This window comes from Anomalospiza imberbis, chromosome 11 (genome assembly GCF_031753505.1).
Source record: "Anomalospiza imberbis isolate Cuckoo-Finch-1a 21T00152 chromosome 11, ASM3175350v1, whole genome shotgun sequence".
Lineage (NCBI taxonomy): Eukaryota > Metazoa > Chordata > Aves > Passeriformes > Viduidae > Anomalospiza > Anomalospiza imberbis.
In genome coordinates, this window is record NC_089691.1 from 20,047,384 (window position 1) to 20,070,320 (window position 22,937).

At 41.6% G+C, this 22,937-nt stretch overlaps 1 protein-coding gene across 1 annotated transcript in view; it reads right to left on the reverse strand.

Annotated features, from left to right (window-relative positions):
• The window catches only part of CNTN3 (contactin 3), a 97,457-nt gene that overhangs the window by 53,276 nt on the left and 21,244 nt on the right, over positions 1–22,937 (reverse strand). Inside the window, exon 2 of the mRNA XM_068202314.1 lies at positions 20,359–20,495. Within this exon, the coding sequence (XP_068058415.1) occupies positions 20,359–20,416 (58 nt within the window). The 5' untranslated portion in view covers positions 20,417–20,495. The remainder of the gene's footprint in view (positions 1–20,358; positions 20,496–22,937) is intronic.

Consider the following 22,937-nt stretch of genomic DNA (forward strand, 5'->3'; position numbering starts at 1 on the left):
TCTGTGATCTCGTGCAACAGGGAAGGGACGGGGCAAGATCACATCAAACAGCACAGCCATGCTTTGGAAAGACACAGAACATCCTGCTATGAATGAAAAACTCAGAGCATTTCTGATGACAAAGCTGCTCCACACTCACAGCTGCTGGCGTGTGGCAATGCTGAGTTATGTAGTGTTTTGTCAAGAAACCTGTGTGATATTTCACCCCCAGACACCAGTTCTGTACACAGGAACTTTGTAAGATTTGTAGGCAGTGCTAGAAGTTACACCAAATCCTACTTTTTTTTTTTTTTTAAGTAATACACAGAACACATTCACTATTCTTTAAAGTGATACACAGAACACATTCACTGTTTTTGAAAACACAGGATTCAGTTTTCCAACTGTTTTTTTTTTTTAATTCAGGTTTCTGACTCCAAGTCCAGCAACACCCAAGAACATCATCACACTTATATCAACTGCTCTTTACTGTCAACATATGTTTGTTAGCAATTCTACCATGTTTTGAAAACTGCAGAACAAGGATTCGAGCTCTACAAACATAATTGTCCCTTAATAGCCATGAAAATATTTATTGTATTGCTGCACCAGACCCACTGTTATTCAAAGGAGCAGAACTTGTTAAATATACTTTAGGTGTAATTCTGTATTGGTAGGATGTTCAAGTGCCTAAATGAGTCAGACAACCAAATCTAAGCTGTTTTCTTGAGTGGGTAATTCTGAAGTGGGGACTCTGATGTCAGCCCATAATGAAGCACTAATTCACAGCCCACTCGCCCTGGTAAAAGTCACATTATTAAAAATAACAGAAATTCCACTCTCTCAGCTCTTGAGGGCAAATAACAGCCTCAGCACGTTGTAATAGCTATGTTGGTAATGAGAACTGCTGGAGAAAACAGAGTAACACCAATTTGTTTCTTTAAAAAGAAAAAACAAACACAAGCAACAACAACCCAACAACCTTCACACCATCCCCTAACTCACCTGTGTGCATGAACAAATCTTCTTCCTCAGCACCCTATACCCCAAAATTGGCTATACCCAGGCACTGCTGTGATCAAGAACTTTGTATTTCTTTAGACAGACACCCAAAACTAAATGTGCACTTTGCATAATTAATTTCCACCAGGGTATTTGGGGCACACAGCCTGTTAAGCCCAACAGAAAAACACCACACCAGGGCTGAATGTGAGCCAGTGAAAAACTTTCTGCTGCCTTCCCAGGGCCTGGGTGGAGCCCGACAGAATCACACTGAGCTAGGAGTGAGGGATGAGACCAAAAATTATCTCTGTAATCATTTCTGCTGGGCAGAGAGAGAGAGAGGACAAGAATATTCACAGTGCAGGAGTGAACATTTCTCAGAGCAGGCAGGGTGGGGGTGATTTGTCACTTGAGGAGAGATTTAGAGGCTGCTGGGGAAGCATCTCCAGGGTTTCACTTGGTCAGGCTGGTGCTACAGGGAAATCACAGAATTCCACACCAACCTCTACAAAATCCCTTTTTTCCTTGCCACATGGCTGAACTTGCATTTTATGCCCTTAAAGCTCCACAACAGAGCAAGCAAAACAACCTCCCAGCCTTCAAGGCTTATTTTACACCCAAAATGCTGCTCAGACAACTTGTGAGCTTGAAATATTGTCCCCATCTCTGCTCACGTCAGTCCCACCAGCAGAGCCCATCCGAGTGTCCACAGAACACCACAGAAATCCACTGAGTTTGAAATACAGAAATCCACAGAAATACTGCCAAAAAAATGCTGCGGACCTCAGTGCAGAACAGACCCTGCAGGTTGCTTCCATCCCACGAAATGCTGAATATCTCACAGGTGAGTCCTGCTGGGGTGAACAGGCTGCTGGAGCCAGGTGCAGGGAACGACCAGCCAACAGCAGCCCAAAGACCCTACAGCTCTTTGAAACTCTTCCCCTTCCCTTGAATCAACTTGAGGTGCAGGAACGTATGAAAACGGGAGACAATTAAATGCTCTTACACCCATTAACGGAGAATAATTCACAAGTCTGTGTTATATAAACACAAGCAGGAAAAGCTAAAAAATAAATTGGCACAGATGTGTCAGAGCGTGGTGAACAGGAGATGCCAGCATGGGAAGAGGCAGAAGAGTTTGCAATAATGAGGGGAAAGATGGACAGAAAGGGATGAGGTGATTTGTGGGCTCTGTGGAATTGAAGGAAAGAAGAGATAGAAGAGATTTTTAAAAAGGCAGTAAAAGAATATTAATAGCATAAAAGTTCAGTCAACATCTGATAAGCAGGGAATATTTTTTTAAAACATGTTTTGCACTGGCAAAAATGCACTGAAAGAACTGGGAAAAAACCAAACCAAGCCCTAGCGGTGTTACTAGGGAAATGCACGTTCTGAAAGAAAAATGTTCTCCAATATGTATTTCCAAAAATATGCCTTTCATAAATTCATATTATCTGGGAATTACCACTCAACTCCAGGCAAACACAGCACTGAACAAAGCCATTCAAGCAATTTGAGAAATATCTCAGGAGGCAAGATGTTTGCTCAAGGATTATCCTACAGTCAACTTCTCAGATACAACACAGATTTTTTTTTTTTTTTTTTCCCCTCTAACAGTTCCCCAAAACAAGCCCTAAGAACATCCTGGCAGTCCACTGAGCACCAGCCTCGGAAGCACAAAGCAGGTTTAGTGCTGAAGAACACCAGGCTATTCACGTTTTCATAGTTAAACAGATGGCTAAAGCCCTGCCAGATCTAGCTCTAATTATCTGAAGGTTTGTTTATTTATTAAATATGCAGCAATGTTCCCAAAAAGCCTTTCCTCAATAAATAAATCAATGAAAACCATCCTACAACAGCTCAGTTTTAAAAGCACTGGGAACATGCTGATGACAGTGGGATTTATTTATTTTTTTTTTTCCTGCCACTGACTTCAGCCCTTTATGTTTCCAGAGATGGCACCTTGCCCACAGAGAAATGCAGAGATTCTGCCCCAAGCATGGCAAAATATCCCATCACAGAAAGGATTCCTGGGACAGGGGCAACCAGGATCTGTCATCTCCTCACTCCACAAGGTATGGAGCAGCTGGCACAGATCCCAGCTTCGACTGGGGCCACGTGGGCCAGCTCAGGTGTGAGGGTGGCCAAGAGCAGACACAGCAGATGGACAAGTGTCCTGCCCACAGATGTCCCACCCTGGCTGCTCTCCACACCTCCAAACTTGTGAGTCAGCAGAAAAATCCAATGTTCACCAGCCTTCCATTTCGTTGTGTTCTCATCCACATGTGTGGCCTTACCTGGGCTGAGCAAAAGAACATGAAATATTTTATTGCATGTGCAATGAAACACATCATCTCCCCACCCATCAACAGTGGAATAATATTATTTAATTTATATTCAATCTAAATTACTCTATTATAGAATATATATTACATTATAATATATATTATTACTATTAATATATGACAGTGGAATAATTTTTCATTTATATTATATCTAAATTAATATATTATATAACATATAATACAGTATTATATATATTAATACTATTAATATATAACAGTGGAATAATTTTATTTTATTTATATTATATCTAAATTAATATATTATATAGCACATATTACATTATTATATGTATTAATACTATTAATATGTAACAGTGGAATCATATTATTTTATTTATATTATATCTAAATTGATATATAATATGATATATATTATATTATTATATATTTATATATTATTACTATTAATATGTAACAGTGGAACAATAATTATTTCACAACAGTGAAATAATAAGCCAAGAATAAGACATCCAACCTTAACCCATTACTCACCCTGCCAGAATCACCCGTGCCATTTTCTGTTGCAAAATCAGCTGGGTTTTATTTCCTGGTCCAGCTGCTGTTCAGTATTTCTAACTGGACATGTTAAACACAAATGCACTTTAATTTTTTCTATTTATTTTAATAATTCTCCTCTTTACTGGTTCTCAACCTCAGGTATGTTATGCCTCAACTCTTTAAGAAAAGAAATACAAGGGAACCTGGAGAAGGTGACTTTTTCTACATAACTGAATTCAATAACCCACTTGATGGAAGCTGCAGAGAGGATAAGGTGCAAGGATTGATTCATACCGTAACAAAAATAATATTTACAGAGGAATTTAGGAGAAATTTAAACTTTTAATTCTATTACTGAAGATGAAAAAGAGGCAGAAATAAAAGCAATATGTTTTCAGAGTACATTTGCCTGGCCCATGCAGAGGAAGAACAGTTATTTCACTGCATTAACTATTCACGTCACAATTTGAAGGAAGAGGTGGGCGAATTTCCACGTCTGACAAATAAAGTACCTCAGCCTCAGTACCCTGAGCACAGCATTTGGGACTGACATTAATTGCTCCTGTGAAGTTCAAACCTACCATTTCTGAATCAGGGATAGAATGTGCTCTTCCCTGGACTCCTCTCCAGCCCCAGCAGGATCTGAGTGAGCACCAAGGTGTCACCACAGCACAAAACAGGTTCTGCAGAATTGCTGCAAACGTTTCTGACTGTAAATCTCTGGGGTTAGACTACATTAACAGGCTCAGAAGGACAGCAGAGATAAGAAAAATGATCTATTTCTATCCCAGCACCGTACAGCAACACTGAAGTTGTAGCTTAATGGATGTTCAAGAGCACATCAAAGCAAACCAGAAGAGATTTTGTTCACTTCCTTCACAGTTGCATAAAGTGGCTAAAGGAGACAGTCTGGAGTTATTTCCTTACAGACTTCAGGGAACAGGAATGCAGGGAAAGGCATTTCTTACCCTGATGTCATTTGCAGCTGACAAGAAAAACAGGTATTTTCTGTGGCAGATAAGGCAGAAAAATGGAAAGAAACCCCACGTTACTGTGATGTGGACAGCAGAGGTGTTTAAAACAATAATAATTTGCCAGATTCACATAAAAAATGCAAAAATGAAAATTAGAACTTTATCTCCAGGAGACAGACCATGGAAGAGTCCATGAGGCAAAATCATTTCGTCAGTGCTGAAGATGAAAGCCAAATGATGAAGCTTCCCAACAAAGTCACATCTCCAACCTGTGCACAAGCACGAGCTCGTAATTAATTATTTAATGAAAAGCAGAAAACCACTGCATAACCTAATTCACTATTGTGCAAACTTATGACTCTCTAGTCCCTAATAAAATTAAAAGAACACACTGAGGCTGCAAACTCAATTATTTGGAGGTAAAAAATCCCAGAATTAAGGTTGCCTAAGACCACAAATATTGGCAGAGGAACAAACCAACAGCCCCATCAGTGAGATTCCTGCACCACGGCTGATGGTTCCCACCAGGGCTTCCTGCCATTAAAGCAGCCACTCTCCTGTCTTACCTGGAAACCTCTTCAGTGCTGCTGAGTGTGTTTAATTAGTTTTCAAGAGCCTGAGTGCTCAGTGGAAGGTGTGAGGTTGTGCTGCAGCAAGCTCTGAGTTCGGGCTGAGCGCTGGCTCCGTGCTCCTGGTGGGATGTTTGGGGAAACCAGAGGAGCAGTGGTCACTCGTAGTTGCTCCAACACGCAGAGCCGGACCTGTGGTTGCTGTTCTACTGATGTGTAGCTGTGTGAACAACTTCCTCACACTTGTACTTGCCATCAGCAGCTCCCAGCAGGCAGCAACGGCTCCGTGGTGCAGGGCGAAGGGATTCGGGAGCAGCTCCAGGAGATGCCCAGAGTGGCTCGTTGCAGGATGCTCCCATCACAAGGTCGAAGCACTTGATCCTGGTGGCATTTCTGAGGCAGGGCAGACCCAAAGGCTGCAGCCAGACAAACTCAAGTCAGAATGACAACCCCAGGTCAGCTGCTGCAAAGTGGGGAAGGGCTAACACCAGGGTCACGCAGTAAAACCCTGTTGTGATACCTGTGAGACCCACACAGACCTCTCACAGCTCCTCCTGACCTCTCATCAGAGGGAGACATGAATAACCTCTGGCACAGCTTATTTTCTCCACTCTAAGTACTGTAAGCACTACCTTTCATCCCACCAGAGCACTGCTCCTGCCAGTGACCAGCCCAGGCTGATCAGCCCAACCAGGGTGACAAATTCCACACGCTCGTAATCAAGCCCAAATCCCACTTGCTCTGCCACACATCCACTTCTGCCCCTCACAGCCTCTCTAAAAATCACAGCAGCCTTTTCAGGACACGTGCCAGAGCTTCAGCCTGTTACAAAAGCTCTCTTTCAATATTAATCATTGCTGTGACCCAGATGTAACAGAGGCACGTTGAAAACCCAATCAGTGTAATCCCCACGCAGATAACAAATCCCATGTTTTGCTTTATGAAGGCAGGAACGATAATCATTACACAATTAAACAAAAGGGTAAATAGAAGAGAAAACTGCATCTGGCCTGGCTCAGACTGAACTGGGATCTGCCCTGTCTGGAGCAAGAGCAGGAGACCCTTGCAAGCATGACTTGGAATAAATTAAATTCACTCCACAAAGCTTTTGTGATGAGAACTCAGAACCTTGACCTACTGGGTCACCTTGTACAGCGACAGATCAATGGCACCCAGGGCGTGTGGCACACGAGGACCTGGCTGTGCCCACGTGCCAGGCTCTCAGCTGGGAGCACAGCAGCCCTCTGCCAGCCTCTCCAGACACTGGCACGTGACAAACCAATTCTACCCTTGCCACAGAGTCAGTGAACACCAGAGTCTGGAAGGACGTGCAGGTCCCACAAGTTTAGATACAAAGCTCAGACCTACAATCACAAGACAAGTTGATACTTTTTTTTTTTTTTCCTCACAAAAGAAGGATTTATTATGAGGCAGTAAGGTTTCTTGAAGAAATAAGACAGCAATTCCACTGAATTCTCATCAGGAAAGATAAGAGAAAAATAAGGCATGGATAAGATGCAATTGGCTTAAAGAGATGCTAAAGTTATTTTTAAATGGAAGCAAAAAAGAGATACACAAAAAGATGAAAGAGTAAGTTAGAGCAGCATGTGTTATTAAAAGCTGAAGTTATAAAATACTAAGGAGAAAAGTGCTACATATTGCTAACCAAAGCAGCATAAAAATTCTTCTGAAAAGAATCTGAAATAAAATCAGGAAGACAGATGTAGTAAGAAATCAGAGGTTCAAAACCAGCTGAATGCACAGGAGTTTTAACAACAGATAAGGAACTGCAAAATACCACTGTTAATATCAGATTATCAAAAATCAAAAGCATCATAACACACACTCATACACTCATTTGGTACCCAGGCAAGCCTCTGGCAAATCACACACAAGAGTTCAGCCAGCCGATGAGAGGCTGTGGCAGTCCACAACCAGCCCCTACACCCAACAAATCACTGGCTCATTTGATTTTTTAACTTAATTAGTGGATAAAATAGCAGTGTGTACAGTAGAGGCAATCAATGCCATTCCAAGTCATTAGATGTGACAATGACAGTAAGTTCATCCAGGGAAGCTGCACTCGGGGACAGGATTCCTGCTGGGGCTGGCTCATTTCTGACCATCTTCTCCCAGCTCTCACTCCCAAAATCAGGGATCACTGTGACCACAGGCTGCAAAGCACTGCCACTGCAGACATTCCCTGCAGGCTGGGGGCTTTCTGCAATGGTACCACTTGTCAGAGACAAATGGCTGTGGACAAAACACTGCTTCAACTTCAGACTAAAGTGATTCCCACAGGTCATTAATATTTAAACCTGGCTTGGCTTGTTTTGGGTAAAGAGGTTTTGACTCAGTTACTTCTATTTCAGGAAAACATCTGTACAATGTTTTTGTAAGGAGCTGTAGAAATAAAAAAGTGCTAAGAAAACAAATGAAGGCATTTGAAACACAAGTGGTAAAGAGAGCTTCTACCCAGCTGGTGAGTTCATCTTCCCAGTCTGCTCCATCCCCCAAAAGCCAGTCCAAACTGATTATCCAGGAGCACTATTTTTTTGCTCTTCTTGCAGCAAAAGAGCAAAAAGAAAAGGCAGGGATCATCTGAGCACATTAACCTCCCTGGAAGAAAAGGGAATGAGACAAGATCTTTAGAGAATTGCATTCTGTCTGCCTCTGCAGTAATGGCATTACACTTGAATGAAAGCAAAATTATGTGGAAGACTGTTAGTTTACTGAGGGGTCAAAGAGATGACAGCTGTGGCAGGAGGAGGCAAACCTTTAATATGCCATGATGGACCAATGTGCACATCCTTCAGTGGATGAATAAATGTGGCTGAACAAGGGATTACACCTGAGCAAGCAACAGCACAGATTAATAAATTCAGCATCAGACCATTCAACAACAGAAGCTGAAGTGGAAAAAAAAACAACTCCTGAGAAATAGCTGAGTTCTGCTACTCCACTTAGAGAAACAAATACAGTCCCAGTGTTGCTGAGGAGAGTTTAATAGATTGAGACATGTAAAGAAGGAGAAAGCCCCCAAAAGACAGGGGGGCCTCAAATCTTTTTGCTGGTATCTGAGCAGAATTGTACCATGGCAGATGCTCCATGTGCAGCCTGATCCCCTGCTCCTTGCAGGGTGATGTAATCCTCAGAAATACATCCTTAACTACAACTGAATAAAAAGTTATGGGCTGAAAAAACAGTTTCATAAAAAAAAGAGAGAAGATGTCTCGCTGCACAGGGCTGAGAGAGGCAATCACAGGAAAATAAAATCAGGTACTGCATCTCTTCTCATAAGTACAGAGAATTTCCTTGGTTATTAAATGAGACTCCCCGCAAGTCCCAGCCTGTGCTCTCTGTAACTACTCAGTGCCACAGTGGATGAGAAACAAGACATAAATATATAATCAATACAAGAATAAAGACACAAGCAATGCAGTGTAATAGGAGCAGCTCTCTAACTTCCACTGCTTCAGTTTCAAGATGCCTACTTTGCTTTGCAATGAACATCAGAAAGCAAAATACGCAGGCTGGCAGCAAACTGCAGCTCTGAAAAAATATCTTTAAAGTAAGGTGATACCCAGTGAAGGCACCAAAACTGTTATTTGCAATCTGTCCACATTTATTGGGCTGCAGCCAGGGGTTAATTCAGTCAAACTTTGCTGTGTATTTCTTATAAATCCACTGAATGTCAGAGTAACTCTGTACATCACAAGATACTGTGCTTGTTATGGACTGACAGCATCATTTAGGCTGGGAAAGCTCTCCAAGAGCCTCGAGTCCAACCATTCCCCAACACTGCCAAGTCCCACTAAGCCACTTCCCTAAATCCCCCTCTGCACGTCTTCCAAGTGACCTCAAAAGAAAAGGACATCTCCTCTACATTATTTGAAGAACACCTTCAATAAGATAATGTTGTCTAAAACCATGGCAGGGCACTCTACATCTCAAAAAAAAAAAAAACCAAAAAAACACACACACCAAAAAACCCAAAACAAAACAAAAACACCCAAAAAAACCCAAAAAACCTAACAGCTACTAAATGATGAAATCGAATTCTCTCAGCCACCCAGCCAAGCTTTCCCTTATTTCAGCTCCTTATCCAAAGCCTTTTAGCAACACCCTTTTTTTTTTTTTGATACATCACAGCTGTAAAACACATTTGAAATTGATATTGTACATCTTTATTTCAGTTTGAGGAGGCTCCAAATCCAATATGAGCCATGAAGGGTGGGGTAGGACACAGCACAGTCATGTTTCTGTTGATTGGAACAATTTTCCGGTTTGATTTTTTTTTTGAACTTGCAAGAAGTACAGTTGAAAGATCAAAGCATTCAGTTCATCCTGAATGTTCCTATTAACTTCAATGGGCTTTAGATCAGGCCCTTAATGGGGTACTAATGTAACATAAACATTTTAAAGTATTATCTTAATATTATCAGGAGGATGTTAAATGGGCTAACAAGACCACATTAGGGAAATTCTGACAAATCAAAAGCTGAAATACTTTTCTTAGCAAGGACTTGCTTTGATTTTTTAGTGAATGTAAGCTCTGTTTTCCCAAATAACCTATATTTCAGAGTTTTAAGAACAGTCCTGCAATGCATAAATCCTAAGCAACATCACTGCTTTTCTTAAACAAAGAAACCAAGCACACACACAAAAGAATTAAAGTATTTCTGATTTGAGGGGAGCTGTGCAGGAAATGCCAAAATTTTTAGTTATTTATAAATATTTTTTTACAGAAATGAAGTCAGCATTTCAAAAGGCTCCTTTTAAAAAGATTTCAGAATTTAGGCATAAAGTGTAAAAATCTAAAATCATATTGGTGTCCATTGTCTCCCTTGCACTTCAGACACATTTATAATCAGCAAGTCCAGTCAAGGGAAGTATTTAATAGGAGAAAAATATGTAGGGAGACAAAGCAACAGCTGTGTTTTTCAACTTCCTTTAATGCCTGAAGCCAACCAGCAGCTGCCCCTTGTTGCCCTGATTTTTAAAAGTGTTAAGTTTTCTTTCATAGTTCTTTCAAAAGTTTTAAAGTTCTCATAAAACTTCTTTAGCCTTCTGATCATGTTTACATATTTGAGAGTCAGAGTTCCCACACAATTTCATGTATAAACAGAACAGTTTACATATTTCTCTGTGGGTGGAGTGAAATGATTGATTGATCTTTGGACCAGTGTGGTTGGAGAGGTGGTAATTCCATCCTCCAATCCACAGTCACCTTTGGAATTCTATGAATACCAGATGTTTAAATAAAACTAAGTCTTTTTCTCTTTTGAACTTACCAAGCTTCTGTGTACTCATTTCGTGTCCAACAGCAACAGTCCCTGAGTGAGGATGTGCAGCCTTTTGGATGAACAGGTTTTGTGCTGGGATCTGGAGCCTCATCCCTGGCATCCTGAGCGTTCAAGCACCAGGATTCGCCCAGGGCTGGACACAAAGCTGGGGGTCCTGCCCAAAACTCAGCCTTCTCTTCACATTCCGTGAGGATAAAAATCATGGCAAAGCAAGGTTTACTCTTCCTCAGAGTGGCACTTTCCCCAAGTTATAGAAACCATAATGCTCTGTAGCATTAAATCTGCATTTCTGGCTGAGCATGTGTGTGGATATTCTCAGTTCAGTCAGAGAGAAAAAGAGAAGGTTTTCTAACCAGGCGAGAGCCTGGGAGACAGTTGGGAAAGAATGTAAATAATTCTCTAATCTATCTTGTTCTTCACATTGTTTGTAGATATGTTCTGCCACCGTGCGTCATTCACTGCACACCGATGGTGTGAGATGTTTTTACTCCAAGACCAATGAAATTAGTCTGCATGATGTTCTCTATTTATAGAGCAGTGCATTTGAAATAAAGAAGAAGTGTTCATTTTCTTGCCTTCGACTTGGAGTCATTTCTGTTCCCGTCCTGCTCTATGGCGACACACGTGGGTTGGCCTAAACATTTTGGAGGAGTTAAGCTCACACAACATCCTAAAACAGCACTAAAGCTTTAGCCTTCATGAAAAAACCACATGGGAAATGAAGATGAGAAATAGCTTTGGGAGAAGAAAAGTATTTTTTAAGCTCTCTGTTTTTTGCTCCAAAATACTCTTTCCCTTATTTTCCATGCCAGAAAGTCTCTGCTCTCTCCTTGCCACACTCCTCTCCTTCACAAGCTATTCATGCACAAGCTTTGAAAGATAGTAAGAGACAAGCAGATTTACATCAAAAAAATAAAGAGAGATAAGGTTGCTATGGGAATAAGAAGACAAAAACTGTTACTTAATCCAACATAAAAAGATGAGAACTGGAGAGAACTGAGATGGAATTGAAACTGTCACCCAACCAATGAGGTTATGATCTGAAACAACTGCTTTTTCTCCCTCATTTCCTCTATGCTTTTATGTAATTTCATTTTCTTCTCAGAATCTCTTTACAGAATACAATATTTCACGTTAAAATTCAAAAAACTTTAAAAAATGAATTAGAAGTAATATTTTCCTATATGTTGCTCACTACTGTCACTCACTAGGCAAACTCTTGCAAAAGCTGAAATATGTCCCTTCTGCAGCAATGCTATGGATGTAGATGTGAAATTGGAGATGAATCCTTAGTTTTAAATATAAATTATGTATAAAAAATGGATTCAGCCATGTAGTTGTCTCACTTTTAACTAGAGTCTATGGTCTACAATAAAATTTTACATAGGCTAGCAAGCAAATTCAGATTTAGGGTTTTTCTACAGCTGTAATCAAAGGCAATTCTTATGAAGTCTGAAGGCAGAAAGACCTGTCAGGCACCCCCTCTCCCCAAAAAGCCAAGGCACCATTACTGTCAGTAGTTTATCTCAGAAAACACTGTCTCTTATCAGCGCTTGCTGGAACCGTCTCCCAGCCTGCACAAAACATCGTGGCAAGGAATGAATCTGTCCTATTTTCAACTGGCTGATACAGGATAAATGTCTCTTCTCATTTTGAAGAGCATAGGGAAAATGTCTTTCCTTCCACTCCACACCCCCAGAGCTGCCCTGACTTGATAAATCCAGGGCCAGGTGATCTCCCTACACAGCAAACCTTAAAAATGAGAAATAATGGGATGAAACCTTAAAATACCCAATTCATAAAGTCCCTACCAGGGGGTAATCTCTGACAACATAAAGTCTGGAAATAATCTGGAATAATCAAGCTAAAAACTTTTCCTGGACATGCAGCAGAGCTTTGGAAGAGGAACTCTTATCTGCACCTTAACTCTCCCAAGCTATGCCCAACATCTCCAGTATCAAAATTTGCCACTCAGGTGTTCACCAACAGTGAGAACTTTATGTGCCACCCCTGAGCTACAGGAGAATCCTTAACTGAATCAAACATCAAACTACCTGAGGATTTTCTCTACTGCTTTCAGAGTTATAAATAGCTGTACGAGGATAAAATACACACTAATTACCCTTGACTATGCAAATGAAGCTGGTTTTAATTCAGGTTTAAACCATTTTCAAGTGCTCATTGCACAACAACTGCCAAAGGCAAGGGAATGCCACACTTCTCTTTGTAGTCCTTTACTTCTTGCTGCATGCAGAGCACCTCAAGCTGCCACAAATAATTCTGCAAAGCAAGTGCAGGGTGTGGCTCTGCAGCTCACAGTCTGTGAGGGTGGAGCGCCAGCACTGGAGATGAAAAATTTTCTGATTACATCAAACAGGATCCTGATACACTCTGCTGTGTCTGCTGAATAAAAGTGATGCTCACTCCTCATATGGTACTTTCTAACAAAATGACACTTCAGAGATAGGAACAAACCCTGATGTGTATTTAGGATAATGTGGCAAGTCTCAGCTTGGGCACTCTTTTCACCCACACCCTTGGGACCACACAAAAACTTCCGAAGTGTCACTGGGCTTTTTCCTGGCAATTTAAATGGAAACTTGAGTCACCTGCACAAGCTCACAGGCATCACAATCAAACCCAGGTCTCCTCAAAACTGCTTGCATTGTGCTGTTATTCCATGTTTCTGTGTCCCTGCCTGTGAAAGGAGATGGAGCTGGATGACCTTTGAGGTCTCTTCCAACCCAAACCATTCTGTCCTTCTCATTTCACGCCACAGGGAAACATCCAGTTGGCTTCAGTAAGGAATTCCTTAATTTGCATCACTGCACAAAGTCACTCTGTACCTCCCCTTCTTCACTAAGGTTTTCTGGTCCCATCTACTGAGTAAAATACTACAAATACTTGTGGTGGCTGCTTCAAAAAGGAGTGGATTCTACCTTCAAATATTCCTGAACATCTGAGCCCCAGCTATGCCGAAATAAAGAACAGCCAAGCACACACAAATTTACCTACACACCATCTTCTGCTTTCTATTCCAAACACTTGCCTGGAAAAAGTTCTGCTTTCCTGCCCAAAAGCCTGGCTTTGAAATGCCTTTGATTTTCTTGAAAGACCCCTAAAAAATCACTAAGAAAGTCGTAACTCCATGTTCCATCCAAGGAGGGGAAAAGCATCACGACTCTGCTAGTCAACTGTATTTTAATATTCTGTTTATAGTTATGGAAATTTGGCTCGTTTTAGCATCAATAAGTTCTGATTGTGCTCATCAGACAAGAATATAAATGAGCTTTTATTCGCTTAGGTTTTCAAACACGTTTAGTAAACATGGTTGGGGTTAAGCTTAATACTTTACAATGTTGGGTTATTTTGTTACTGAAAAAACAGTGTGTAAATTGTGTTTTAATCCCTGATAAATACTGATCCCTGAAATCTCACTGCTGATATGTACATCCTGCATTGGAGGAGCTAAAGGCTACTATTAACACATTTGTTATTACACAAAAAACTGAGAGGTTAATTATGGCACAAATAAAGCTTTTGTCCAAGGCACTGGCAGCCACATATTTAAAATCACCAAAAATTAAAAACCTAAAGCATTCATTTTGAACATCATCATTAAGAACAACAAGAAAAATCAGAACAGTTTCTACTGAAGAGCTTTTTTTTTTAAATACAAACTGAATTATTGTCAGTTCTGCTGTTTTGCTGAACATCTGCCAAATTATTCAGCTTTAGATTTCAACCCAGTGTACCTCCCCTGTTTTTCAACTGTCAGTCACAGCCTCTTTAATCTGATTTTTTTAACTCCACAGTGTCCTGAGCTTCCCAAGGGCTGAAGGGATGGAAGCCGAGTCTTCCAACAACTTTCAGGACCTCACTTCTCAAACTCTGACTGTGTTAGCTCACACTAAAACCCAAAAAACACCCACAGAGAGGCTCCTGTGCTGTCCTTGTCACAAGGCAAGCAAGCTGGGAATCTTCAAAAGGCACTTTTTCCAAGGTGTCTGGGAAAAAAAGGCTGAAGTCACACAGAAAATAAGTAGCCAGAACCAAAATACCAGGCAATGATCTAGCTACCAAAAAATTCAGCAAACGGAAGTCCTAAGGCACTGGGATCTACCACAATTCCCACTAAATCACTATTTATTTGTGGATTGGAGTAAGCATTCCATGAAGGGTTACTATTCAGTGTGCCCAAGCTCCATAACCTTTTACAAGAAATATATTGGAATTATTTACTCTATTGTACTGCACTTCAAACTGCAGTAGGCAGGAGAACTGTGTAAGTACAAAAGTACAGCCTTCATGCTCAGTAGTATGTGCAGTAACAAAATTTTATAGCAGGATAAACCGCTTGGAAATTCCTTCTTGGTAATTTATGTGAAAATCAGAATTGCCACCAGCCAAAATTTCTCCATTCCAATGTCATCAAATCTGCAATGAGCTTAATTAATGAAGATAAAGGCAGCATTTGTCTCGTTAAAATGAAGCACTGATTTGTCTGAAGGTGAGGATTCAGCTGTAAGGTTAGACAGTATCTACAGCACGAGGGAGCTGCTTTTCAAGAGGAGGCTTTCTTCAGCTTGAAAGAGAAAGCAGAGACCAAGGAGACTCTTCAAAAGCTATTAAAGGCCTCTCTTCAAAAAGAATTTGAATATAACAGCATTTTCTGCACTTATGGAATTCGATATTGTAACTGGTAAGGGCATGCCCACCATGGAAACCCGGATTCCTGGAAATGAGTCGTATGAGGAACGACTGAGGGAGCTGGGATTGTTTAGCCTGGAGAAAAGGAGACTCGGAGGTGACCTTATCGCTCTCTTCAGCTTCCTGAAGGGTGGCTGTGGTGAGCTGGGGGTCGGTCTCTTTCTCCGGGCAACAACAGATAGAACAAGAGGACACAGTCGCAAGCTGCGCCAAGGGAGATACCGGCTAGACTTAAGGAAGAAGTTTTTCACAGAAAGAGTGGTCAAATACTGGAATCATCTGCCCAGGGAGGTGGTGGAGTCACCATCCCTGGATGTGTTTAAAAAAAACTGGATGTGGCGCTTGGTGCCATGATCTAGTTGAGGTGTTAGAACATGGGTTGGACTCGATGATCTTAAAGGTCTCTTCCAACCTAGAAAATTCTGTGAATTCTGTGAAATCCATGAACGTGGAGAAAGGCTGGGATGTGGGATGTCAACAAAGGTCCTTCCATGGGCTTTGGACTTAAATTTATACCCAGCTCCAAGTTAATATTTAGCTGACCAGAAAACACAGATCCTCACAAAGGAGACTCCCTTTTCCCCTCACCTGATTCCAAGCGAATGGATTAAACGTGGTCACCTCACTGAGGAGTGCCCAAGGCTGCTACATGAGGAAAAAAGGAGCTGCAGAGGAAGGCAGGATTTACCCTGGGCCACAGCAAGGGGTGAAAGCCCTGCAAGAACCAAAAACTGCAAGAAGTTACACTTGGAATTAGTTCATGACATCACCACTGCTTAGTCTGGCACTTTCACTGTTCGTGTTGTTCTGCATATTTTACTCATTTTTATCTTTGAAGTTGCTCTTCACAGTAATTTAAAGATAATAATGCCAAAGTTGAAATTTTGAACAAAGTAGAAATTTTGACTATATATATAATATTTTATATATACAAATATATATTTTATATATACAAATATATATTCTACATATACAAATATATATTTATATCTATTATATATATAATTAAAAAATATAAAATATATTTATATATTTAATTTTTTTTTTTTTTAGGGCTCACTAATCACCTTTTTGCTCCCCAAACACTTCAGAAAAAAGCACAACTCTCAAGACTGGTTCCTCATTTTGTAACTAACTGATCCCAAAGTTTCTGGCAGTGCAATGAATGCTGGTAGTGCTGCACAAGCCATCCCAGCTAAACAATTCTGACAGTCACTACTGGCATAGCTGCACTTGAACATGATGTCTGGACATGTAAAATGCACAAAAAGGAGATTACTATTAATATGCCAAAGCATTATGCATCAAAAGCCAGGCTGGCTCTGTAACTCTTAATGAAAACTGAATTTGAACAAGAGTCGTAAATGATTTTTTTTTTTCTTACAAATGGACTTTTACCCATAAAGAAACTCCCCAGCAAACACTAAATCTGAAGGGGATATTTCTGCTCTCCTTGTGGCATGATTTAATCACAACTTCAGAGCAGTAAGAACACAGAAGGTTTGCTTTCATGCTCTTTGGAAAATAAAGAATCATGCCTTCCGATTTCATAAGTCTCCAAAACTTCATACTCAAAAAGAGAACTGTGAATCCGATACATGACATGGCTGTGCCTGAGGGTCTAAGAGTTTATTTCTGTATTAGACTGAGAAAACAAAATGAAAAATGAAAATGAAAGCAATAAAAACACCTGAATTGACATAAAGAAATACAAAGAATATGATCTGGTTTTAAACTCAAAAGGACTGCTGAATAAGGAATTAGAAAATTCTCCCTATTGGCAAATTTTAATATAAAGTGACAAAACAGGAACAGGCTTCAATGTCCAAATAATTTCTATATATTACAGTAGGGCATTGACTGGGTTTTTTCTTTGTGGCTTTGTGGTTTTGTTTGTTTGGGTTTTTTTTTTTTTTGCCAAGGTTTGCAACGGCTGGAAGAAAAAAATATAATAATTATTTTTGTTTTTCTCTATTTAAATGAAGTGCAGCAAGGCCAGTGTTAGGATACACTGTTTGTGATGGCAAGGAGTCAGAATTTCAGAGAGAAAGTTAATCCAAGTGGAGTCTCCAGGTCTCACCCCTGGACACCACCTTTGAAACGCGCCCATTCATCTCCTGAAGGAGAAAAATTTTATGCATTGACACGCAGAGTGCTCCTTGTTTCATTTCTTTGAACTCTCTCTTTATTCACAGCTTTCCTTCCCCTTCAACCACCCTTCAGTAGTTGTTTTTTTCCTGTTAAATCTCAGGAGGAGATTTAAGAACATCCCTTTCTGGGGAGGAGAGAGCAGCTGGTTTTAGCAGGAGAGAACAGCAGAGCACTATGAGGGAGTGAAGAAAGCAGTGCCTGTGCTCTGCAGGGCTGGAGCAGCCCAAGCACTGCCCTCCGTGCCTCTTCCTGCTCTCCAGGAGCAGGAGAATGAAGCCAAAATTCACAAAAGCGGTCAGAAAACGCAGCTGCCTCACAAACTGCAGGGAAGTTTTTACACACTCATGTGATAGGGGTTCACAAATTCATCAAACTGCTCATCAAATTGCTCCTCACACATTCCAGACAGGAATTCTACCCCAGTTCCCCAAAGGACCAAGTGCAATCAGCACACCCAGGAGGGGTGAAGGCCCTACAAGAATCAAAAACTGCAAGAAGTTACACCTGGAATTAATTCATGACTTCACCACTGCTTAGTTTGGCACTTTCACTGTTGATGCTGTTCTGCATCTTTTACTCATTTTTATCTTTGAAGCTGGTCTTCAGAGCAATTTAAGGACAATAATGCTAAAGTGTGTGTTTTGAAATGCCTCTCCTAACAAGGCAGACATTTGGAATCCCCACATATATGTATTTAATACTCAGTAATCACCTTTTTGCTCCCCAAGGTAAATGGACAAAAAAAAACCCATGAGATCATTAGTCATACAGATATAATCATACTTCAGTAAACAAAACCCCAAGTGCCACTGTTTTTTTTTTTATTAGATCCTCTCACATTCTTCTCTTTGATGAACTATGAAGATTCACAACAGATAAAGGAAAAGCAATTCAGTATAGGACACTCCAATAAGGGGCCTAGTTTGAAATACATTATCTGCAAAGACAGACAATGTCAGGGTTCATAAGCCAAGATCAGCATCATCTCCTTTTCTGCAGCTGTGATATTATTTCACAACACTGAACTGCACACAGCTCTTTCAAGAACTGTCTTTTTGCTTACAGGCAAAGCAAAAGAAAAATTATTCTCTATGGGCAGGCAGAATACCTGCTGATCTGTCTTAATAAGAGGTTAAAATAAAATTCTCCAAACTGTTTGATAACTTGTCTCCACATTTACAGTGTGCTCTTACTAAAATCTGATTTGAGATCAATTCAGCTCCAGGATTCCCAAGTGGCTTTTAGCAGCCTGCTGCTCCAAAGGTCCACTGAAGAGATTCATGCAATTGAAGCAAACAGGTCATGTTAGCATGGAACACATGCCCAAAGAACAGATTTTAATGTCAGGATTGAGCCCTTCTGCAGAGTTTTGAGGGAGATGGGTCAGGCAGCTGGAAGTGCTCAGTTCCTCAAATTCCATCTGGCTCAACTCTTGTCTCTGCAAGTGCTGACTGGGACTCCACACAACGTCCTCAGTGACAGCAACCCAACATTAAACCTGGGATGTACATCCTTGATAGGTGCTCCAGGCTGGCTTTTGGAAACAGGAAAAGCAGCTTTTCACTTGACTTCTTCCTGGTTCTCCCATCTACCAACTCCCCATGGGCACTAAGCTGACATTTGGCAAGTACCCAGCTGCAGGGAGCGACCTGAAATAGGTGCAAAGAAGGGCTGGGGGATGGACACTGGTTTAACAGTATCACTTCTCCTTCTTTAAAGTACCCGACTAAACCAAAACCAAATCTTAGCCCTCTGAGCCTCCATGAGAAGGTAAATCCATCTACCCTGGAGCTGTGTGCAGGACTCCAACCCTGCTGAGCACAGCCAGGACACAAGCAGTGCCCAGGGGAGGAAGGGGATGGAAGGAGAGGCTGGCACAGCACAGGACCAGGAGGAGATCCCAGCCAGGGGACTGCCCAGGGCAGCCACAGCATTTCCCTCCTTTCCCCCCCGGAGTTCTTGGAAAGCAAACTCATCTACCCACAGCAGACCTCGGGGATAAACCACTCCATTTTCAGGGTACGTGGAGTGCAGGCACTGCCCTGCTCCCCAGAGCTGTGCTGACCTTCCTGACGAGGACGCACTGGGGGCATCTGGGCACTGCCCTGCTCCTGGCAAAGCCAGGGGGCACAGAATTCACCAGAGCCAAGCCCCGAGGACAGGGCAGGAGCTGCTCCTCTCCCCTCACCCCCTTGGCATCACTGGGGAGGCTGGAGCAGAAGAAACTGAGCAGAGAGATCACCACGGTGAGCCTTGTGCTGCTGGGAGCAGGCACTGAGCTCCCTAAGGGAAAGAAAAATGACTCTGCACAGCTGATGTGGCAGCAGAGAGGAGACCTCAGCAGCAGCGCCAGCTCCGAACTCTGAGAGTTGCCTGGCACAGCAAGAAAAGCAAATCTCTGCACCAATTCAGCAGTTCAGCAACAACCCAGGGCTGCTCCTCAGGAATAAACCCCATTCTAAAGCAGAGTTTTGAGAAAAGCTGCAGCAATCAGCCACAGCGAGGATCTGGAGTGTCCAGTTAAAGACAAACACATGCTCTTCAATCAGCACACCCACCATGCACTGCTACCAAGAGCATCCTTACTGCATCCACATATCTTCTGCTTGCTTGGAAAGCACATCCCTACGTAGCAAAGGCTCTTTTCATTCACTCACTTTTAATATTTTGCATTATTTAACACATCTATTGCATGCTTGGTTTCTAAACTCTACATAACTTGTGCATTTCAAAGCCCCTGGGTTCTCCTCCTCAAGTGCAGCTGAAACCTTGAATCTGGGAACTCAGACACAGTTCTGAAAGACAAATTAGAGATTTTTGTTACCTGCAAGGCAGCCAACAAATGACACCAGGAACAGCTGCTCCCACAGCAGCAGCAGCATCTTCAGTCTCCTGAATTCAGTAATTCTGGTTGTCTCACAGGAGCTGTGTGTCTGAGTCTTTCAGGTGGCAAGGTTTAACCTGTTAAAAGAACACACATAAAACTGAATCCCTTGATGCTCCTTAAGAACTGGCTTCCTTGGTAATGCACTTTTAAATAAATACAAAGTTGACATATCCTTTAATGTTCCTCTTTTTTCCAGGACTTAATCCCCCAACAGAAGGGTGCATTCATATTTCACATTTTTTTCATGTACATGAGGTGCTGCAAGTTTTATTCTCCAGCAGGAGCGGAGCTGACAGCAAAGTTGATTTTGCAGTTCCCACTTCCCACCAAGCTCCAGCACTGATTTATTTGTGAGATACAGTGGAATTAAAGGAAGGGTGAAACCATACACAGTTCAGCAGCTGAACACATCTGGGAGGCGCAGCTTGTGCTGCACTTGCCTTGTGCCAGCCACGCTGGCAACAACACAAACCTGTAACTGATTTAATTAGAGCCATGCCCAACCCATCCTTTTTTGATCTACTGGAGTGTGATGAGCTCACTGATGGCTTTTTTAGTTTTTATTTCCTCTCTGAACTTCTGCACCAGGTGCAATGAACCAATTCACTGCAGTTTCTACCTCTGTCACTGGCCAGATGACAAATCCTGTGTTGAGGCTTACCAACCTGGCTATGACATTATTTCACTTTTTTTTTTCCTAAAGCAGCTTTACAGTCATTTTTCTTTAGTTGCAGGACAACTCTGGCCTATGTATTTTCTGGATGTCACTTCCACAGCATCCTCTTTGTTCAGAGGAAGGGGAGACAGGCAGGACACAGCCCAGACTAAATGATTCCTTCTGGAATTGGCCTACAGATCACTGCATGGCCATATTAAGGTCAAGAAAGCAACTGCTAACTCTGAGGAGCCAAATCTGAGCTGTCTGAACTTGATGTTTCCACATGAACTACCTTTTTTTTTTTTTTTTTTACATTAGAATTGAGGGTTTAATACTGCTGTGGAACAAGTGTTTGAATTTCCAGCCAAGCTCCCCAGAAAAAGAATTCAAACAGAGGGTCCTCTCTGATACCTCCCCAGCCAGGGATTAGCTGGGAGAATTTTCTCCTCTCTGATACATCCCCAGCCAGTGATTAGCTAGGAGAATTTACTCTCCTCCAGGACACATCACCCTTTTGCACAAGGAGATTATTTTTTCCTCATCCTGCCATCCCTGGCTCCTGTGGGATCCACACAGGGCTGCCAGTGGCATGCTCCATCCAGTGTTGAAGTTCTTGCCTTCTCATTTTTCCCACGTGCTTCTAAACCAGAAAATAAGCAAATCCAAGCCCTCACATCTCTATCAAACACCAGGTATTGATCCCCCAGCAAAGGTGGCACACAGGAAGGCTCACAGCAGGGTTGCAGCAATTCCCAGGCACCTCAAATGGGAATATCCCACCCCAGGGCACCTCCCTGGGTACAATTTTAGGAGCCTCACCCAGGTTCTGACAGATCTCAGATGGAAGAGTGTTGGTGATACACAACTGAAATGTTATTGGTTTCCAAAAGGAGCAACGGGAGTACAATAAATTCCGTTCATTTTGTATGATAAAAACCTCAGGACCGTGCTTTGGCAACAGGTTAGTTCTTCACAGAATATCCTGAGTTGGAAGGGACCCAGAAAGATCCCAAATCCAACTCTGAGCCCTGCACAGGACACCCTGAGCCTACACCCTGAGCCTCAGTAAATTGCCCAAACTTTTCTTGGAGCCCATTAAAAAGTGAGGTCACAAAGAAATCTGTTCTGTGGCAGATGTGCAGCTCAAGGCTCTACTTTTCTCCTTTTCTGTTTGGTTTTTGGTTTTGCTTTTTTTCTCTCCTTGGCAAAGCAAATCCACCAAAAAAAAAAAAAATCCCAAACGAACAGAATCAAAACAAAACCCCACAAAAAGGGGGCAAACTGAAACAACAAAAAAATAAACCAAACAACATAAAAAACTTCTTGTTGAAGCTGTAAACTTGGAGCTGGCCATTCCTCACCCTGTGTTTCCAAGGGGCACCCACAAATCCTTCCCAAGGGAATATTATCCATGGATAACAATCATCACCATCCCAGCCCTGGAATCCAGGAATTCCACAGCTGCCCAGAGCAGAAGGGCAGGGAGGGGAGAGGGGAGGAGGTGAAGCATCAATATTAAAGTAGGTCACTCTTGTGTGTCAGCTTCCTTGCGGTCTTGCAAGGGAAAAAAAATATATGGAGGAGCTAAATTAATTTGGTTTTGTTCTCTAAGTGCTTCTGGGCAAAGCAGAACGTGATAGATCCATTTCAGGCCAGAAAAAAACTGCTTTGGTAGAAGCTAAAAAAAAAAAACTGAAAAATTGAAAGCTTTGTGTGTGGGTATAAAAATCATAAAAATACATTTCAACCTCTGGCTGCTTTATATTTTAATAAATTTTAATATCTAAAGAGAGAATAGCAGCTACCAGCCAACATTGTAAGACTTAAATGAGTTTAAACACTTCATTTCCCCTGTGTT